This window comes from Garra rufa, chromosome 3 (genome assembly GCF_049309525.1).
Source record: "Garra rufa chromosome 3, GarRuf1.0, whole genome shotgun sequence".
Lineage (NCBI taxonomy): Eukaryota > Metazoa > Chordata > Actinopteri > Cypriniformes > Cyprinidae > Garra > Garra rufa.
This window is the reverse complement of record NC_133363.1, coordinates 19,242,762-19,265,812: the sequence shown is the minus strand read 5'-3', so window position 1 is coordinate 19,265,812 and position 23,051 is coordinate 19,242,762. Positions and strand designations below refer to the sequence as shown.

The 23,051-nt window shown below is 36.5% G+C and overlaps 1 protein-coding gene across 1 annotated transcript in view; it reads right to left on the bottom strand.

The window, feature by feature from the left end:
* The window catches only part of sema4f (sema domain, immunoglobulin domain (Ig), transmembrane domain (TM) and short cytoplasmic domain, (semaphorin) 4F), a 79,984-nt gene extending 58,135 nt beyond the window's left edge, over positions 1 to 21,849 (bottom strand). The window contains exon 1 of the mRNA XM_073835812.1: positions 21,176 to 21,849. Within this exon, the coding sequence (XP_073691913.1) occupies positions 21,176 to 21,257 (82 nt within the window). The 5' untranslated portion in view covers positions 21,258 to 21,849. The remainder of the gene's footprint in view (positions 1 to 21,175) is intronic.
* Between the last annotated feature and the right edge of the window lie 1,202 nt (positions 21,850 to 23,051).

The following is a 23,051-nucleotide window of genomic DNA, read 5'->3' as shown; positions in this document are numbered from 1 at the left end:
ACCAGGAAGAGTCAAATGGCTTTTTCTAGATCATTCATATGATTTTTATTGTAATGTACACTGCGGTTCAAAAGTTTGGGGTTACAGTTTTTCTCAATTGCTAAAACACTATAACCAGTCTTTTGAACTAAAATTTCAAAACTATAACGCCATTTCTCAAAAAGCACACCCATTTCCCTAAACATTAAACACTATTCCCTGCTTTGACACATGAGTTATATTTGGTGAACTGTTACTGCAAAACTCTACACACAAATCCCTACATTTCTCAGTGCTTACACCATGTGGTCATTTAGAAAGCACAAGCATTCAATATTGTTCACTCAAGTCTGCGAAGTCTGAGCTCAATTAGCACACAATTACCCAAGTGGAAACACTAGGAGTCAAAATTTAGCACACACCAATCAGAACCTTCAATGGAGATAAAAGAGCCAAAGTCAGCTTACAGTGTTTCTCAGTCACTTTGGTGCATTTCTCAGATCAGAAATGAAACTGCCAAAACTACTTGTTCAACATCCACATCATCTAGTCTCTTGTGCACATCATAAAAAGCTTCTCTTTCTTTTGATCAAGTTGTGATTGCTTTGGCACATTCATACAACTGATTATATACATTTGTCTGCGGTTTCCTACATTATCAGTTGCTATTGTCATGTTGCTCAAAATGTATTATATAGTTCTCTGTGTAATAGTCTCACCCCTCAAAACATCAAGTCATTAGCCCATCGTATAAGTCATTACCTAAATGCAAAAAATTTTATCTAGTTGTCATAAACTGTCAATCATATATTCTACACATTTCTATTAACTTTTTGTCAATTTGCCATGAATTATTCAAGTGAATCTTGACTTTCACTAATGAAGATAATAAAGATCAACCAATGATAAAGCAGTTCTCTGAAAAAGCTCAAAGGCACAATTCATGAACCTTCAATTGGAAAGCATATATAGACAGAGGACAACACAGGAGTTACAAATTCTGACAGTGGGCTTTCTTATTTTTATTTTCACCTTTGTCCCCATATTTCCTTTTCTTTTCTGCTTCACAATGACGTTGTAATGCATTTTTTTTTGTCAGACCACTAGTACAAGTGTAACTTTGAATCCTATTCAGTCTTTTTCAATCAATATCCCACCTATAGTAATGTGTAATTTTGAAGTGGAAGAGTAGGAGGTGAAAGAGGAAGAGGAGGAGGAGAAGGAGGACGATGATGACAACAACATGGAAGAGACAGGAAGGGCAAGGGAAAGAAGACAAGCAGTCTCATATATTTTAGTTGATGGGTGCCAGGGTTGAATCAGGCATGCAAGAGGATTTGACCCCTGCTGCCTGGCCAGGACTAATTTAGCCTGTGATGCTGAAGAGGTTCTTTGGCCTGTCCCAGACCAAACACAGGATGTTGGGCAGAATAATTATTTTTGTTGTTGTTTGCTGTTTTGTTCTGTTTTCTACAGTACATTACTGTAAATTAAGAAATAAAACACTTGCAAATGCATACATTTGTTGTGTTTATCATGTGAAAAGTTTTTTATTTTTATTGTTTTTGTAGTATTGTTTTGAATTTATCTCATCAGTGTGTAAAACTGTGTTGTAGTGTGTGTTTTTTTGAGGATTTGTGTGTCATGTCTGAGAGAAAAGTTTGGTTTTTCAGCAAGATTGAGTTGTTTTGAGTGGAGAGCTTCATTTTGACCTCAATATAGGAAGTTTGGGGAATTGAGTTAGAAGTTGTGGATTTGTGTTTAGAGTTTCGCAAATAAGAGGCACAATTTCAAGAAATGTGTTTAAGCAATTGAGAAAAACTGTAATAAGATTTTTTAATGTTTTTGAAAGGTTGCAATTACTACATTTGATCAAGCATAGAGTAAAAAAAGTAATAATGTGAAATGTTACTACAATTTAAAATAACTTAAGTTAATATATTTTTAAATAAAATGTATTCCTGTGATGGCAAAGTTGAATATTCAGCAACCATTAACTCTAGTATTTAGTGTCACATGATCCTTCAGATCCTTCCTTCGAACATGCTGAACTGGTTCTCAAGAAACATTTCTTCTTATTATTAATGCTTAAACAGATTTGCTACTTAATATTTTTGTTGAAGTCATGATACATTTTTTTCAGGATTTCACTTGACACTTCAAAAGAACAGCATTTATCTGAAACAATGAAAACGAACGTACTGTTATTTTTAATCCATTTATTGCATCCTTGCTGAATAAATATAATCTAAACACAATCTTACTAACCCTAAACCTTATGATATGAACGGTAGTGCATATCATTTTAAATATTCCTGAAGGACTATGCAATTCTTTATTGGTAATACTTGTTTTAATAAGGAAGCAATTACTGACTGCAACATTATTTTAAACAATTTGTACAATTTGTCATACTTCATAAGTCTTTCATTAGCCTCTTCTGTTTACTCCATCTATGGGCATATTAGATTTCCCTCCTCTTTTTTTGGCCTGCACTCTTTAAAATAAATAGTAATCCTTGCAGTCTGGTTGCTAATCTTCTTTACCCTCCAAAACCATGATGCCCCAGACTTTAATCACCTGACCCCTATACTGTAATTACATGATGAGGGAATGTTGGTGGTCTCAGCCCGTCTGCCTTTAACACACACACACACACACACACACACACACACACACACACACACACACACACACACACACACACACACACACACACACACACACAAACACACAAAACACATGAACTAGTGAGACAGGGATTAAACTTGTCTTGTAGAAAATGACAAGAACCAGGATTTGAACAGAACCTATGAAGGATGAGCAGATTATAATACACAATGCGTCTGTTTGCCAAAGATGATATTATATTTAACCAGTGGAGGACATGTGTTTACACAGAACTTTTACATAATTTTCGGTAATAAAATCATCCACAAACATTAGTTTCACTAAGTCTGAGTTTCACTGTGATGGAAAAATGGAAAGAACTGTAAAAAAAAAAAAATAGAAGGTGGCAATGTGTCAATGTGGTTTGAACAAAGGTTTGTGTGTATATATGTGTGTGTGTGTGTGTGTGTGTGTGTGTGTGTGTGTGTGTGTGTGTGTGTGTGTGTGTGTGTGTGTGTGTGTGTGTGTGTGTGTGTGTGTGTGTGTGTGTGTGTGTGTGTGTACAGACCAGTACACACCCAGAGTCTCTTTATGACAAGATTAATGACAGTGAGGTCACAGCTGTTTTGTTTGTAGAAGGGTGGCAGGATTCAAGTTTATAGTGTCTCATTTATTAAGTTTCACTTTATGTGTAGCATAAGCAGATGACTTCATGTATTTGTAAGCTGAAAAACACACAATATTTTAAAACACTTATTGAATTATTCCCTGGCAAGAATTGATATGAGAAACGGATGCTTTTGTACAGATTGTATTCGTACTGCATAAATGCATACCAACAGAGCATATACGTTGGTTAATTACATTAAGTGTTGAGATGCAAGTTGAATACTTTAAATATTAAAAAAAAAAAAAACATCTAATGCAGTACATACTCAGTATGCAATTTCAGAAAAAGCTTAAAGGGATAGCTAACCCAAAAAAAATAATATTCTATCATCAGTTACCCTCAAGTTGTTTCAAACCCGTAAGACTTTCATTCATCTTCTAAACACAAATGAAGTTATTTTAATATTCTCTCATCCTTTTTGTCCATATATTAAAAGTACATGCAACCAACTTTAAATGCATTATAAAGTATAAAAAGACACTGCAACTCATTTATAAACACTGATCAATGTACATAGAGCATACAAAATATGGTAAACCATACTTCCGGTTTACCGTATTTGATGTGCTCTATGTATTTTTGTTGACCTGTTTATATGTGAATAAAATCATACATTTAATCTGTTCATCCTCTAAAGCGATCATCAATCTCTTCAGAACACTTTTTGATTAAAGATTAAATTGGTCAAATCATATGGATTATTTTGGTTACATGCCATTTCAATGGAAGGACAGGAATCTCTAAAATGCCATTAAAATATCTTAATCTGAAGATAAACAAACGTCCTGTGGGTTTTGGAATGACATGAAGGTGAGTAAATTAAGACAGAGTTTTCACTTTTGCTATCCCTTTAACACTTCAGCCAAGTTAATTATTTGGCCAGAACTTTATAACTCAACACACCAAAAACAACATAGACCCATTCAGGGATGAAGGCCAAAATTGTACAGTGACCTAGAAATGCAGTAATGTAGCCTTGCTATGTTATGTGTGTGAGAGAGTGTGTTTATGTAGTCAATAGCAGTCATTTTTACACTTTAGCTGCGTTCCTGTTTGCACTTTATCACACACTGATAATGTTGAGCCAAAGGCTCACTTCCACTACTAACAATGGCGCACAAACACACTCACACTGTGGCATTGTTTGTTAATCTCTATCACAGACTCTAATCCAAGGAGCATACTTTTTTCTACAGTTATACTGCAGTAATCATATTTAAAAAGCCCTGTTCAAAAATATTTGCTTATGAGGATAGAAAAGGCAGTGTGTTCATTTACTCATCCATTAATTATTAATGATTATCTAAATGAAGGAGTATCTGCAATCCTGTTTAGATCCTGCTTTCCCCCTGCATGTCTTTCTTTTTGCTCTTATTCTCTTTCCGTAAGACCCCTTGAGGGGAGATCACTTCACATCAGTGTGTGTCTCTCTGTCACTGTGGAGAATGAATAGATGCTCTTTCAGCGTAGCACACACACACACACACACACACACACACACACACACACACACACACACACACACACACACACACATCTCATTCAACAGTAGAATAGCAGCGAATAAATTTATCAGCAGTGCACTGACTTTCCCAGTTAGTGTCCTTGGACAAAACAATGGCACACATCTGACAGCACAAACATAGTTGAGATAAACGCATTAACCACGGACCAACATCTGACCTCTCTCTTTTTTCTTGTCTCTCTCTCTTCTTCTATCAGGCCTCATTCTCTCTCAGCATGTCTTGAATTTCACCTTCAAATGCCATGGTCGTAGTTTGTGCATGTGTCATAAAAGCAGGATGTGATGAATAAACTCTTCAGGGCTATTATATTATTTTGTCTACAGCATACACACCCTAAGAAATATTTATGCATGTCACACATACAGGTAGACTGGTTTCAAATGGTTAATAAGATGGTTATATCGTCTTTCAACATTAAAGGGTTAGTTCACCCAAAAATGAAAATTAACCCATGATTTACTCACCCTCAAGGCATCCTAGGTGTATATGACTTTCTTCTTTCCGACAAATTTAATCGGAGATATATTATAAATTATCCTGGCTCTCTCAATACTTATAATTATAGTGGGCGGGTGTTTCTGTTTAACAGCCCAAAAGAGGTCAAAAAAAGTACATCCATCCATAATAAAAAGTGCTCCACATGGCTCCGGGGGGTGAATAATGGCCTCCTGTAGCGAATTGATGTGTTTTTGTAAGAAAAATATCCGTAAAAAAAACCTCAGTAATTACGTAATTTACATTAAAAAAACGTAGTAAATAAAGAAACATTTCACAGAACAGTACACAGAAGCCGTTCCGGGCAGATGGCGTAGGACATATGCATTGCGCATGAGCCTCTGAGAAGTGACGAATATGGAAGTGCAGAGGAATGAGCAAAATAAAACAACGGTCATAAATTAGAAGTACAAAAGGAGGATAAGTGGACGTATGATAGTTAGTGCAAGCTAGAGAAAAGTGATTATCATGTTTTAAATATAGTTCTACCAGAAAGACTCGGGAGAATTAATACTGAAACGATTACATTTATTTAGAAACTCAGCAAGCAATCAGGTTCTTTGGCGTAGGCCCCGTTCGTAACTCGCATTCGGGGGGTACGGAATCTGTGAGTCCCGCCTGAAGACGAAGGCGGGGGCACCGCTCACCCCCGGCGGAGTCAGGAAAGGGGCCATCTGGTGGTGGTGGGGTGGATGGAGGGAAAGAGTGATGTGAAGTCACCGGGATGGAGGGGATCGCCTGACTGATGGTGATGTGGTTGATGAAGGGAAGATCCGGCTTGGTGAAGTGGAGGAGTTGGAGGAAAGATCCCATCTTGGTGGAGGCGGGGAGGATGGAGGTACTGGAGCGTCAGCATCTGCGAACTCAGACAAGTGTAAGCGCTTCCCTTTATATAGAAGATGATATGATTGGATAGATGGGGAGGTAATTAGTGAAGCGAATGATTGAGTCTTCCTGGCAGAACTTGCGCTGGCTTCATATCTTTTTCTTACAAAAATGCATTGATTCGCTACTATACTTTACTTTATTCAGCCCCCGGAGCTGTGTGGAACACTTTTTATTATGGGTGGATGCACTTTATTGGACTGTTGAACAGAAACACCCGCCCACTGCCATTATAAAGCTTGGAAGAGCCAGGATTATTTTTAATGTCCAATCTCCAATTGGATTTGTCTAAAAGAAGAAAGCCATATACACCTAGGCCTTGAGGGTAAGTAAATCATGGACTAATCTTTAACAACTAACCCTTTAATACTGAAAGTGAAAACACTTTAATGCACATTAATGTGTGATCATACATGTACATGGGAAAACCTGTGTAGGGAGAGGCCTAGTTGTCACACTTTTCACTCCAGTATAGTTTTTTTTTTTTTGACAGTGAATTTTTGCATAGACACAGGCCTTTAAGTATAGCTATTTAAAACGAAGAAAACATTTCCAGGTAATTTCCAGGTTATTATTCAGGACAAACGATGCAATTCATTGAACAAATGTTGACCTTTTATGACATTTTCTCATTCTATATGGCGTCAGTTGTCACAATGGGACTTGCAATTAACTTGCATATATTGTAAAAAAAAACGATAAAAGGGAATATATAAAATAACTGTTTTTGTATCCCCACCCACAGACACTTGGATTGACAGTGGGGTGGTGACAAAATCAGATTTGGTTTTTGAATTATGGTTATTGAAATTTTTGGTAAAAGAGAACACCACACCCAGTGTTCAACACACATTCACACACAGTCAAACGTGGACTTTTGACTCAAAATGTAACTAGGTTACTAGTTACTGATATATAGATATATTGCAACAGTCTCATTTGACAGCCTCCCCTATTTGAAGGTTGTGTGGCACTGAGTGTTCTTCTACAATATAAACCAGTTCTTTTAAAACTTTAGTGTAATTTGTTGCTTGTTTGCTCCTTCTCAAACATGTAGGTCAGAAGTAAACAAACGAAACATTAATTTTTCAAGTAAACAAGCTGTGCCATATTTTAGAGGCTATATTTATAACACACAAACAAACAAGCACAGACGCAAATCTCAGCTGACTGGTGTCAGGCATGGTTGCCTGGTACCTCTGGACATGAGCTCTTACGTCTTATACTGAGAGCCCTCAAGATTAATGAGAGAGAGAGAATGATGTAAAACACAGCCGCCTGTGTCCACTATCACAGCCTTTGAAACTGTACATGTAAAACAAACACAATTGTCTGCATTCAGTCATTTGAAGCAGCTCAGGCCCAAACACTATATATGGTCAAACCTCTATAGAAAATATGCTTTAGTGGCTAAAATAAAACTAGCCTATTCAAAATGTTTGACTAAATGTCATAACAGAAGATAGTCAAAATTTTACCTGGTTTATTTCAGACTTTCCTTGCTGTACATCTTCAGAGTGACATCATCACTGTTTATACAGCAATGCTAAGCTTTACAGAGACCACACATACTTATAGACACCCACTATATATCTGTAAGCTGATCTGCTATATATTTATAAATTGATGTGATCGACCTCTGTCTCTTGTGTGCATATGGTGTGTTCCGGTTTCACTCCATTAGCATGTGGTTTAATGTTTATTGAACGAATGTTACTTTGTGTCAGTTAATGTCCTAGAATTGTGATGAGGTCACTGTCGTTGAGAAGAGTCTCTCACTTTATTAATATTATACAACAGGTTTAAACTTCAATTTAACTTATTAGAGACTCCTGAATATTCAAATATTTCACAATGAGTATTGTTTGTGTGCTCGCCTCTGATACTATATACAGTAATAGGTGAGAAACTATATGTGAAAAGAGTTGTATGTCCCAATTCACACTATTCATAAAACTGCAGATGAAAAGTCAGAGATGATGACACTTTACAGTATCTCATTGACAGCATGGCTGATTTTATTCATACTACTTTATTTAACACTTTTTTTAACAGCCACAAATTAACTTCTTCTTAAATGGAAGGTACCTAATGTGGTAATGTGGTACTCAGTATGCAATTTTTTGGCCACAGTTCTCTACTTGGTGAAGCATGAACTTAAATATCTCAGATTAAAGGGAGGTTGACTAGAGAAACAGGTCAACTAAACCACTGGTTGCTTTTTACAAAAGAAGAGGAGAGGTCTACCTGGAACAATGTAGCATTATGTGAAAACAAATTAAAATTTAAAACTTAAAATTTTAAGTTAAATCAACTTAAGTAATTTCAACACACAAGTTAAATCAACTCATTTTTAGTGTAATAAGTTAAAATGACTTGTAGTTTTAAGCTGATTTAACTTAAAGTTTTAAGGCAGCTGCTGAACTTAAGTTTTTAAGTTGAAACTGGTGAAAACCTTTCACAGTGTAAGAGTTTTTGCAAAGCTGCTTATATCTGTTCTTTCTCAGATGTCCTATTAATCATATATTTTATGGAGCCTGATACCATCCATAATATCATGAGTCAATGCATACAAATAGTTATGTGCAATATACTATGAACAGCTCAGTAGGTGACATCTAAAGCAACTTCCTGTTGTAAAAGTGTGAGAGAATCAGAGAGACTTTTACATAACTTATCTTGCTTTCAAATCCTTGATGCATTTAAATTTCAATAGTGATGATATTTGGGTTTACAAACTACAAATTACAGACTCCTAAAGCTTCTGTTATGCAAATCTAATGGTCACTAAATAACTAACCAGTAAGCACAGAGTGTCTAACCACGAAATGAACCAGCAAAGCGTCATGTTAGCTTTTCTTAACAAGGACAGACAAACACAGGCTAGAGGAAATGTGTAAGAGGTGGTTTATGGTGAGTCATTCACAGTTCAGCAATATAATAGACAAGCTGAAGTTCCAATGAATCAGTAAGAGTGTTAAACTAAAGGATGCCACTGCAATATTTTGTGAACTTATGCTGACTGAAATATTTGACTGTTAGACATGTGAACAATAATGCAGGTCGCAGTCACGCCCTCATAAACCAACTGAATTTTCTTTGTGGTGTATTCATCTACCCTCCCCTCCCATCCCACCCAAACTGACAACTAACTAAAATAAAATGATCATTATATATGATCAATTGTTAAAAAAAGTGCTTAATTGTCACAATGCAAAAATTCTTAATGGTCTTATAGGCGTAATTTTGTTTTAGCAAAATACTTCTTATTTTTCATTCTCTTGACAGGTTTTGAAGGATTCACATGAAAGAACTGATCATTTTTGGGGCAAATATTGTGTATTTCACACTGAGACAGACCTCTCTAATGCAATCCTATTAGTGGATAATGCACAAAAATGAACCTCACACCGTTAAAGTCTCATCTGGTGACACTCTCGATCCTCTCTGTTACACTTACCTGCCTCATCCCTCCATTCACTTTTTTCTCTCTATGTTCTTTAACTCCAGTCACTCTCATCATATCACAAAGCTTTCAGCCTGGTTAATATTTTTCATCAGTAAAGTCAAAGGGCTTTTTTTAGAGTTTCATCCTCTTTCTATGCATCTCTTGATCGTGCCCGACTCAGAAAGCCTTTTACATTGCAAAAACACAACACTTGAATTACCATAATGGAACAAGGCAATAATGATTTTCTACCACGCTGCTTTTACCAAAACCAGAGGAGCAGCCGCACATGCACCAGAGGGAGGAGAGAGAAACATAGAGAGCAGGAAACACACTCTGCTTCCTGCAACACTCTTTCCTTGCCCCGCTTGGCTTCATTCCAAATCATTTCAATTTGTGAAAGAATCTCTCCAGAGAGACATGCATCAAAATCCTTTCTTTGTCTGAGGTTTATTTCTGCTCGCTCTAAAGTGATACTTCAAACCTTTTAGTTTGATGAGAGAGAGAAAGACAGAGGCCTCAGAGAGGGGGGTGGCATCTGTTGCACAGCCATCCGAAACATATGCAAAAAAACATTCTGCATCTTTTTCCCATTTCCCTTTTATATTACAGTCACCGCACAGAAGCTCAGGCTGCGTCTGGACTTCCCAGCATCCACTTCTCCTCATATGGCCACGACAGGGAGTCTTTAGTGGTTTTCTTTGCACACTGATCAGATCCCAGACTCAGGGTCGGAAGGGCTGATCCTAGATCAGCATAAACAGGCAACTTGCAATGAGACCAGTTGGGAAAAACCTCCATTTGACAACTTAACCTTCCTCAGTATTTCACATGCCATCCTGTTTTAATTACCACCTCCAGTGGCCAATTACAGGCCAGCAATAAAGAAAGGGATGAAAGAGAGAAGGGACCTAACAAGGCATGGGTTTTACATCCTCCATCTTCACCTCCACCTCCACAGCACAATCAGTGATTTCCATTAGTCAGGCCTTTTCTGATTGAAACGGGGAGGGTCATGTTTGTGTGTGTATGTGTGTGTGTGTGTGTGTGTGTGTGTGTGTGTGTGTGTGTGTGCATATGTGTAGGGAGAACTCCAGTCTTCCTTTGTTCTCTCAAGGCTGCATCCTGCCATTAAGGGTTTGAATGGGTTTCCTTGCTGGCACAGTCATGCTTGGAGCAGACCCCGAAAACAACACCGCCAACCAGCCACAAACAAGCAGAATGAGAGAAAGAACCAATGATACAGCAAGTGGGAAAAGACAGCAAGACAGCGAGAGAGAAAGAGAATATTGAATTTCATTCAATTTACCTGGAACTTTAAAGTTTCAGAATAAAATATGAGTGATGCTTATTGCAGCATCAATATATTTTTGTGATCTAGGTGGTCGTTCCTTCAGTGTAACAATATGTTTATTTTAAATGTCCACCAGGCAAAAAAGTCAGTTCACTAGGTCTGATTATTAATAGTCTCATGTAGCTAGACCTACAAACTGACATCAGAAAGACTGGGAACCTTGGCCCATTTGAATAGCCAAGGCCCGCCCAAGAGTCCACAGATAAAGCAACCAATCACGTTTCGTTTTGTGCCGCGTCATTGTGTTTACGGGAGTGGAATGTCGGCACAATAACAGACCAGTGAGAAAAACTCTTGGACACATTTCAAAGATTCTATGCCGTGCACTTAAATTTTTTCACATACTTTTGAAAATCCAGTGTTTAGTTGATCCTGATAAGCATTCATCATCACAGTTGTAAACACATGGGCTATCTTCTTTCGTGAGGGGGTTTAGCATCACGGCATCTTTGTTTCCACGTCTCCCAGAAATCCTGTCATATTTAACCATTACAGTGATGACTTCAAAACGACTGAGGCTAGATTATCAGTAAATATTTTTCCAAATTAATTTATATTCATTTGATGATTCACAAGCTCACAGTTGGATTTGATTTAAACTGTTAATGCTTTTCCATTTCAGTTACATTAAAATTACAGTTACAATTACAATAAAATGCACCGTTACTATAATTGAGCTCACTGAAGCAGTTTTAATGTGAGTAGGTTCTCTCTCAGCCATAAGACCTGCAAAACTTTGCATCGCGTTCTTCTTCTGAGGTAAGTTCTGGCTTATTCCTCTCAGTGCGTCTTCCAAAAACGAAAAGATGAACTTTATGAATATTAATGTTTGTTTACAGAGGTCTCACGTGGATGTTTAAAATTTAAAGTGGAAAAAGTGGAGCCGCTCGTAGGCATCATTACATTTGAAATAAATGAAGAAATTAAGCTTGCATTGGTATCATACAGATTTCTTATCAGAGAATATTTGTTTTCGACATGACTAACTTTATTTAAAGGTAGACATTTTTCAAGCTTCCGAGCTTTCTATACATATACTTCTCATGTCTATGAGGCCGGTATTCGTTGAGATTCAGATTGTTTTATTTACATGTCTGTGAAGAGAGGTGACAGAGACGGGATGGCAGAGAGCGCACCCTGTTTATTTCTTTACAAAAGCACATTGTTTGTTGTTTTATACACAAATAAAATCAGATTTTGCAGTTTCAAACATTACCTTATTCTTATCTGTACGATCAAAAATTATGGAGTACTTTTAGTTCTTTTTGTGGTCTTCAAGAAAAAACAAGATAGACCGCACCAGTGCGATTAACGGTGTTGCCGCAGGATGTTTTTCATGTCCGTGGGTTGAAGCGACCTCAATAACATGACATTTAGCCCCTGAACGTTGTCTCTCACACTGTCCCACAGCAACATTAAAATAGTGTAGATTAGTGTTTTATTCATTTAACATATTTAATATTGGGGGCATCCGTTCCCTGGTAATTAGTTACTTTTATAAGGATGTAACTAACTCAGTAACTTACTAACTCAGTTCAGCTCACAACTATTTGTGAGAAGTAACTAGTAACTTTAACTAATTACTTTTTTAAAGTAACATGCCCAACACTGCTTATTAAAAACATATGTTTTCAGAAATAAACACAACTGCTTCAAAATAAATTTGTGTTTCAGTATGGGTGTGCGTAATTAAGTATTATTAATTTATGTTTACCACAGGCTTCATTTTACTCATGAATTGAAAAACTACCTGTTTTATTAAAGAAATTGTTATTATGTATGCATGTATATTTATATTATTTATATTATTTTAAGGAATGCAGCAGTCTGCGAGGACTTAACAGAAAGTTTTCTTGCCTTTTTTCAAAATTTTTATTTCATCACATTCAATGCAGACTGCGAACTTGGCTAAAATATTAATTGCCGTAAGAATGTAGATTCAGCAGCAGCATGCAGCACCACTAAAAAAGCAGTGCAGGAAGCACTCTCTCCAACATGGTGCATGAAAGAAATATGATTCCTGTCTATAGTAGAAATAGGAGGGAAGAAGATGGCAAAGTCTGATGAGTTTTGAAAAATCACTTTCCCAATAAGCAGTGAGTGCATGACTAAAAAAAGAATGGTTGTGAAAAAGTAATGGCATGCCAGAGAGTGCATCAAACAAACTAAAAGTAAGGGTCGACACTCAGAACTAACTCAATAATATCTAAGAAGAGATCAATACACACATATTCCTTGAACTGTGTCATCATGTCCCATCTTTCTCTCAGATCAATACTTTCCAATCAGCGCAGAGCTCTCCAGCTCTAGACTCTGTCCCTCCCGCTGACCCAAAGCACCTCCATCAATCACGATGGCTTATCACATATTCATGAGCTGAGTCAGTCACTGGCCAATGAGAGCAGGTAATTAAATATTTTCCTTTGACTGATAAACACTACTATTCAAAAGTTCAATAAGGGGTCAGTAAGAGTTTTTATTTTTTTGTAATCCAAGGATGCATTAAATTAATTAAGTGTCAGTACAGACATTTAACATGATTTCTATTTGATTTCTAACTGTTTTCAACATTGATAGTGCTCTTGAGCACAAAGTCTTTTAAGGACAAAATGACACTAAATACTAGAGTAATGGCAGCTGAAAATCACACTAAAAAAAATTCAATTTTAAAATATGTTAAAATACAAAACAGCTAAGGGTAATAATATTTGCTGTAAGTTTTACAGCTTGGAAAAGCGTAAAAGACTTATAAAAAAAAAAAAAACTTGCAGATCCCAAACTTCTGAATGGCATGTTGTAAGTGCTAGTTATTGTCTGTAAAGACTATAACACCAGACTACCACGCACAGAAACATACTACACCTTTGTACCAGACAGATCCAGGCTGAGGAAAACAGATAGACACTCATTAAAATAAGCGCATGAAACATTTAATGAGACACAGAGAGCTGTTTCCTACCACCCTGCAGTGTGAGTTTTATTGAGGGTGCAGCAGTCTTTACTCAGCTCTTCTAGCAAGGGTTGCCACAGTAGGGACCATCACACCTCCCCCAGAGGGAGCACACACATAGTGTGTGTATAAACCACACTCCACCACAGAAACAGGTCGTTATATCTCCAGGTGTGGCACACAGAAGCTCAAAGGTCTGCTAATATAAACACCTAGTAGCAGCATTATTGCATTGCCTTGGGCTGCTGAAATCAGTTATTACTCTGGGACAATTTAAACTTTATTATAAGTTATAAAGAATAAAGCAATAATATCACCTGTGCTGCATCATAATACAGAGCAGACAAATGACCTCAAAAGATGGTGATGCAAATGAACGATTCCAACCCAGATGGGTGGGTTGGAAAAGTTATCAATTTCTTCAAAGTTTTCAAAGGATATACAGATTTTTGATTATCAAAGCAAATGCAATGGTTATAGAAAGAATAAGAATGACGAGAATCACGTCATGAACAACGGTCTCATTATTAGAGATACAGGTAAATTTGATCAAATAAAATATTAAGTTGTAAATGATTGAATCATTGTAATCAAATACAGCCAAATCAAATCTAAACAAATTCAATAAAGTGTAAATCAAATATAGTTTAATTAAATATCTGAGTCAAATTAAAAACCTATGTCGTATCAGAAATCTGAGAAAAGTAAGTCTAAAAGAAATATTAGACTATCTAAGTGCACTCAATATCAGTGAAAGAAGGAGAGCGGAGAGAAAGAAGTAAAGAAGTCTAAATCAGGGGTGCAGTTTGAACACTTCTTATACCCTAAAACAAGACCAGATAACCAACACGGTCTCACTCCCCAAGTCGTCACATATTGACGTTTGGTCAGGACCCCTTGGCGTCGCTTTTTGACGCTTAAGGTACCCCTTTAGTGTAGTTTTTTGACGTGAAGGGTCCTCCACTGTTTTCAGTTGTTTGTCTTACTGGTTTGCATGCATTTGTAAAAATGTAAACAATTTTATATAAATTTATACTTTGACTGGAGCACCTAAACCCACCCCTACCCTAAACCTACCCACTTCTGAACAATATAAAGCATAGGCAAATATAAGTACAGTCACGTGTATTTATTGCAAAAACTGACCATAAACAAGCAGTAAATAAGCATTACAAACAAGTCGTGTTGCATTCCAAGTCTTCTGAAGCCATACGATATCTTTATGCGAAGAAGAAAGTAAAACATAAGGTTTTAATCGCTAAAAATTATCCCACTTCGTTAACGTGCTCACATTCTTATTCAGAAAAATACGCCCGAGCATTAGCATGACGTAATCGGTCCCGAGACACACAAGAGTCAATAGAATTTCACAACCAAGGCTGACGTAATGCTTCTGCTGTCTGGCGGCATTTTTTGAATTCGCGCACTGACTGCGGCAAAACAGGATGAGCTTTACAGTGGACGGAGACGGCGATCGCGTCTGTTCCTCTCACAAATCAATCGTTTTGCCTTGGAAGACTTGGAATATTCATATTTTTTAAATAAATTGACTGTAGTTGTATCTGCCTGTTATATCTGTGTTTTATTGACAAATGGTTAGGTTTAGGGGCAGGGGTTGGGTTACCTGCTCGTAAATGTGTAAATAGTGTAATATAAATAAAACTGTTGTGACTGTTTGCATTGAAAAATCACACCCCAATACACCCCAATGCAATAATGGCAATATTATTACAAAAATATATCGGTAACACTTTCTATGAAGCCCCTGTTTATAATACATTATAAGGGTATTTCTAAGGCATTATAATGAATGCATAATGCATTATAAAACAGCTTATAATATGTTATATCATCTCATGAATAATCATAACAACAATTATAATACATTATAATACTTGAGTATTTGAGGTTATAACTTTTAAGATTATGATTATTTATTACACACAATGGACGCCATATTAAATCTACTTAATTTCTAATGGACTATATCATTTTACATTTATTTTTTACATTATATTACGTTTTATTTTGATGGTCCACTTAGTCTTACTATAAGCTTAAACTTTCCAACTACATGTCAACTAACACTCCTTAGAGTATTAGTAGACTTAGGTTAAGGTTAAGGTTAGGCTAGGTAGAAGTTGCATGTACTTGTAAAGTTGCTTATAATATAATAGTTTGTCTTTTGGGGAACCATCAAAATGTAGTGTTAGCATATATTTAGCATACTACTAATAATAATTACTGCTAGCTGACATTGCAGTTGCAGAGTTACTTATCAAAAGCTGTCTAAAGGGTACCATCAAAATAATCAAACTGATAATACAAATGTGTCATTACACATTCATCTGATCTGATGCCTGATCTTAGGGTTCTTTGGGAAATCTTATTATATATACTTATAAGTGGTCTTTGTATGCTTCAAGTAAAGTGACATGAGAAACATGGCAAGATATGGGACTTATAATACGTTATAACTATGAGCAGGTAATCATACTCTTAAAAGCTATAACCACAAATAAGTAAAAATTATAATACATTAAAACTGTTCTTATGAATACTCATGAGATGATATAACATATTATAAGGTTTTTTATAATGCATTATGCATTCGTTATAATGCCTTAAGAATACCCTTATAATGCATTATAAATACGGGCTTCATAGAAAGTGTTACCAATATATCATTTAATCATGACGATAAAATTCACAGTGCCTTTCGCGTCAGCTTATTGACGCCAAGGGTTTCTTATTTAAAGCAGTGGAGGACCCTGCACGTCCAAAAATGACGCTGAAGGGGTACCCTGTGCGTCAAAATGTGACGCTAAAGGGTCCTGACCAAACGTCAATATTTGACGACTTGGGAGTGAGTTCCTGTTCCAAAGTTCACAGCTCGGTTTTATGTCTAATTTTGATTAGCAATATTAGTCATGTCTTCGCAGGTCAAGACCAAAGATGTTACTAATTTGCATGTTTGCCCACCGACCCAAACTTCCTCTAATCTTTAAAAAGATATATTGTCTAAATCGTCTAAAGACCTTGCCACATTTACAAAGAAGTACTTCTTGTTCTAAGAACATCGGTATGTGTCGGAGTTAATGATAGATATGATAAAATGTGAAAATAACTATAGATATCTACAAATATAGATATGAAAATAACAATGCTACATAGCAACAGCATACAGTCTCATGTCTCAAAAGGCCAGTCAGTAAAACTGTTAGGGCATTGAACACATATGCTCAAAAAGATTAATAATAATATAAATATAATAATTCATAAGGAATATTCATATACAATTAATAATACATAATCTTAGATATGAATATACAAATTCTTGCTATTTTCATAAAGTCGACACATCAGATGGTAACTGTTCTTAATTGGTTGATAATAATGTTGCTCTAGGACCAACAAGTATTTATATTCTTTTGGAAATTGGTGAGTTTAAAGGAGCCTGTGAGCACTGAACAGATATCGACAAGTCAGGACACTGCATTACTGTCCATTCATCGTCTGCTGGGGACAGATGTCTGGCTGTGTGTGCCAGAGAACAGATGGTGACAGAAACATCTGTCTTTGTAACTCTGATAAATCTGGAGATAGGATCTACTCCAAGCCTCCTGCAACACAAAATGCTTTTGTACCAGAAAGTTAATCTGATTGTTAAGCTTGAGCACTAATGGATTGGAAGTACTATATGATGCCGTGTGTCTTATGGGTGTGAGACTTTGTGTAGGATGTGTGCGTCACACATTTAACTAAAAGGCACTGGAGTGAAGAACGAACTATGACAATAATGAGCAAACATAAAGCATTCAATAGCTTTCAAAGATGCATTCGGTATTACCTGGCATTAGCATTACTGTATTTCATGTACTTTAAGTAGCAATATCATAATTTGATGCTCAATGCCATTATTTAAAGACTATCAGCATGGTCGTTTTGGAGTTTTATGTAAATTGTAAAACAATGTTTTCTTTGTTTTTGTCACGATTTCTGTCTTCTGCTTCTTCGGCCTTACAGGTACTGATTCTCCCATTGTCTCCACTGATTTAACATAATAGTAAGTGTGTTCCATTTGTCTTAAACACAATATATTTCTTCAAGGCATTTACTCTCCATCCCAGCTCCATAACAGCTTGTTTGCATACTGAGGGATTTGTGACATCACATGGGCAAATACATTTGCATATGACTGCCTTCGACACATCACTGCACTACAGCACACCCCTACTGGGGTTCAGTCGCATGGCCTTTGTACAAGGTAAAACCTTTATTAACATTAGGGAACATATTAAAATAACTAAAATATCAATGTCATGACCCCTTCAATGTGTAAAACCTTTTAAATTATCACCAAACTACTGAATGTACCTTTAACTAAAAAGGCAGACTATGAACCATATATTTGGAGATAAATTTCAATTTCGAAAAATGTGAAAAGTTTCCAATAGTAAGATTCTAAATAAAGTCATGTTTTTCCATACATGAAAGGCTAAAAACTAAAATACTTTATAGCTGGAAAATCTGTACAGGAGTGCACAAAGAAAAGTTTTGTGAATGCAAGCATCAAATGTGCCTTCACACCATTTTACCATCATTACAAACTACAAAAGGTCAAGCAAGCAGACGGCAAACATAGACTGACATGGCATATTGGCTCTCTCAGTAACGGATTTATCCTCCCTGTCTGAGAGTCAGTTGGGACGAGGTTGTGGATTTGTGCTGTCTTGACTGAAATTGTCAGTCTGGGCTGTTAGGTAATCTGCTTGACCATTTTTCAGTTCATTCAAGTCATTTTGTAACATGGATTACACAAACTGAGAGGAAACTAAGAGTAAGAGAGTGTAATAAAAAGACAATAAAGCTTAAGTAAAGGCCATATCCCTAAACAGACTAGACAACCTATTCACAAAAGCAGTGTGACCTTTGACATTTGACCCAAGCTGTCTGCCACACTGGTCTTACCCTCCAACGCCTGGAAGGACCTTCATTAGACCTTGTGTACTGTTAGCCTGCTTTGCTGTTTTTATCATATTAAGCATGCATGAATATACCCTTGAAAAAAAGATAATCTAATCAACACTGCACTTTAAAGTGTTTCAAAGACATGAAATTAAATCAGAGGAATTCCCAAGAGAGCCCCTTCTCAGACAGTTATAAAACATTAACATTGGCAAAATTGCTGTTTATGACAATAGGATCAACTGTGCACCTTGTGTCACAGAAAATATTTGGTTTATTTATGCAGGACTAAGCGAAAGTTCAAGAATTTGGCAAAATGCTGGACACAAAAACTGCAATATACATCCTCTGATACAAATTCTTAACACAAAGTTAAATTGTTACACCATGAAAATTAATACAGCACTCATCGGTCTGCTTACGTTAGCTATGACATTTAACACAGAAAGCCCATTGCCTCTTTGTTAGGAATGCAGCACAAAACGTCTGTGAGGTTTTCTGCTGATGCACAGGAGACCATATAACACTGTAGGAGTGAGCTGTGAGAAGAATGCAAAAGTCATGACCATGTGTAGGTGGAAGTGAAATATCCGAAACCTAGGAACAAGATTCACCTTATTAAACCTTTCTGCTTTTACATTCCTTTATTTATTACTGCTGTTTCTCTGTTTCCATTGCATTCCATTTTATATTTCAAACTGCTTTGTTCTGATGTTTGTGTTGAGACTCTTTTTCTACTACAGACATGAAGTCAGCATGAGTAAGTTCATTCCACATCACCAAACAACCAGCCCTGAATGTTAAAATGGAAATGCTGAATTCTACAAATCGTCTACCACTGACTAAAGCTTGTTTCCAAAACAGGAGATTTTGATTCAGTCATGCTTCACAATGCCACATTAATGTGTGAAATGGTGGCCATTGTGTTTCAGCTCCTAATCATTTTCATGTGAGCAGTCTTAGAAATAACACTATTCGAGAGTACCCATATAAGCCAAGGATTTTCCTTCAAACACTCAGGCAGTAAAGCCAGAAAAATCACAGGAATAAAGCTAAGTGTTATGATCATGGCCTTCCATATCACTTTCTCTACCAGTAGCCAAACAAATAAAAGACTGCAGTCTGCTTAAGATAATGTTCTCAGTGCAGGTCCCCCTGCATAATACATTTCATACAACAAAATGTGTTTGGCCAGAATATGCTTAACGCAAAAAGCACACTTGTACAGTCTGACTGAGAGTTCAGTGTCTTTTAAAATGTGCCAGTGAGTGGACTACAGAATCTGTTTAAACAGTGCACAGGTGAGGAGGGATGATCAAGCTGATGTAGTGTTTTAAGTAAAATCAGCTCTTCTTCTGACCTTCCTTTGGAGTGGCATTTCACATAATTTCAGCACCAACATGCCTGTGGAAAGCACAAAACACTGTCTAGTATGCATTATGCAGTCTTCCCCAAACTGTCAACTGCTGTTTCACGGTGTTCTACATATAAATGTGCAAGTCTGACTACCTGCACAAGGAGCAAAGTATACTGCTGAGAAAGTGAGAGTCTTGGCAAAATAAGGTAAACACAAGAGTAAACACATCATTCACATTTACAAATCTAGAAAAACAAAGTTGGAGGAAACAAGACTGCCCTGAATGTTGTCACACACATACAAAAAAAAAAAAAAACTATATATGCAAATGTATTTCTCCTTTGAAATTAGGCATACATGTCATTTTATTAAACGTGTACTTGCCATAAATTGGTATACGTAATATTTGCTGTAATAATAATATTATGTGTTCACTGAGTAAACTTCCCTATCTTGTTTACCTGCTAATGTCACGCATTTATTGCAATGCATGTGGTAGGCTACTTCTGCGTAGCTAGTGTATAGTGTTATTATTGTCTAGCTGCACACGGTGAAGTAGACTATGAAGTATCTATCTATCTATCTACGTTGATACCAAAGATATATAAAGATCATGATTACGCAAAACACCAAACAAAAATAATACAGAACATACAACTTCCAAGAACCAAATACCTGTCATGTGTTCTAATCTTACGGTGATTAGAAAGTGTGCGCACACAGGTTGTCACCTGCCTCCCGCCTATTACATTAATAGACTTTTCGTTGTTTCGAAAAATGCAAAAGTGAACACACCAAAAGCGTCAAAAACACTTTTTTACTTTTTTTTACTTATTAAAACATTTGAATTTGAGTAATGCTACTCCTTGTTTTAAATGAGAGAGATCATTCTAATAGCTATTATTTTTCCTTCATCAACTGAACTGAACTCACCTCCATAGCTGGTCGCGCTCCAGGACGAGATCGTTGAAAACAGCAACACACTTACAACAAACAGACCTGTAAGTGACTTCATGTTCCGACAGCCCGAACCGCTCTTCTACAAGTTCGGAGACAGTCCTTTATTTCCAATCTCAGCTCCAGGTCATTATAGCAGTAATGTTGTAGATTTGGCTACGTAGATTTTAAATGGATTAAATAGTTAAGATATGAAATATAGATGCTTAGTTTTACAAAACTAATTTAGAGTCAGCATATTCCTGTATTTGACAATAGAACATAATTTCAAAACGTCCACGATGTTCTCTTTCTTTGAGTCCCGAAATATTCCCCAGCACAATTCAGCGCATCCCACAATATGGGTAGAAACCAAATCTGCCTGCTTCCGAGCAAATGTTAAACTTTCTCGAAGTTGAATCCAATGTGTAATACATTCGCTGTCAGAAGGTTAAAGCAGAAGAAGCGCTTGTAGCCTGGCGTTCAAATCCTCCAGTCCGTGCTGAACACAAATTCAATTGTCCCGTATGACCATCCGATATTCCTGTCCGAGTAAATGATTTCTGATTATGTCCAATGTGAGATTTCAAAACCTACACAACAGAAAGCCAAATGTACCAGCCTAAGAAAGAAATCCAAAAGCGTGAATTCGCTTTCCAGCCGCCTCAATAATCTCTAATAGGCAGCAGAGGATCCACTGAAGTCCTAGCGTGCCCCGCCCCGTTGGTCTACGTCATAAAACAACAGGTAAAGCTCCTTGAGTTCAAAGGAATCGTAAGGAATTTAACGTTTCTGGTTCTGATACTAATTACATGCAGAGATGCATGCAATCATGTAAATAAACAATTCTTCCTAACTATATATTGAATAGCAAAAGCCTATCAGACAAACAAAAAGCGATAGCTTAAAATATTCATTCATTCTATTCTTTCTTTCTTTCTTTCTTTCTTTCTTTATAAAATACAGTTAATTTACTGAAAAGAAAATATTTTGTTAATTATATATTATATATCTCAGTCAGTAATGATAATGATATCATCAATTTTCCACATTTCTTATTAAATGTCTCTATTTATTATATTCCAAAATTTGGAAATTAAAATATAAAATCTGTCATGAGCATAAGGAGATGTGTCATTTCCATTATTTATGATTAATTTACGTCAACGTGCATTAAGAATGAAAAGGCATAGAGGCAGTGCTTTGATAAATCCACTCTTATTCCCGACAAAAGCAAGGGGGAGGGCGGATTTGCGCAGGCCACGACCCGCTGTCCATCTGCCTCTCTGTAATCCGCGCAAGAACAACGACATCTAAGGGCTTCAGCACTCTCTGGATTTCACGGGGCAGCAGGACAAAGGGCAGCGAATCTGAGAGGCGGCGAGCGGTCAAAGGTGACAGAGGAACAAGTTGCGGACTAAACAGATAAAGTTTTGTTGAGCAACATCCAGGTTCTTCACCTAATTTTTGACTGCTCAAATCAGAGACGAGGACTGCAGTTTAAACGATTGTCATAATAGCTACAGTCTGTTTGCAGGCTAATCACGCCTCCGGACGCCCCCTTCTGGACAGGTGAGAATCCTGTTTTACAGGATGTCTTTTTCTTTCTCAAAATTAAAGAGAACGTTTTGGTAATTTTGCTTTAATTAGTCATTTAAATTTTCTTTTCTGTGTTCACTTTTCTTCCTCTTTGTCTTTTTTAATGTTTTGAACTGACAAAATCTGGGCTGTTAATGACATTGTTTTCCAGGTAGTGTCATCTTTTTTTATATAGAAATTTTTGTGATGATAATTATAATAGTAAAAAAATACTCAAAAGATCTTTTAAAAAAGGTTGAAAAAAAAATTGTTGACACCCTTATTAGGTAGCCTA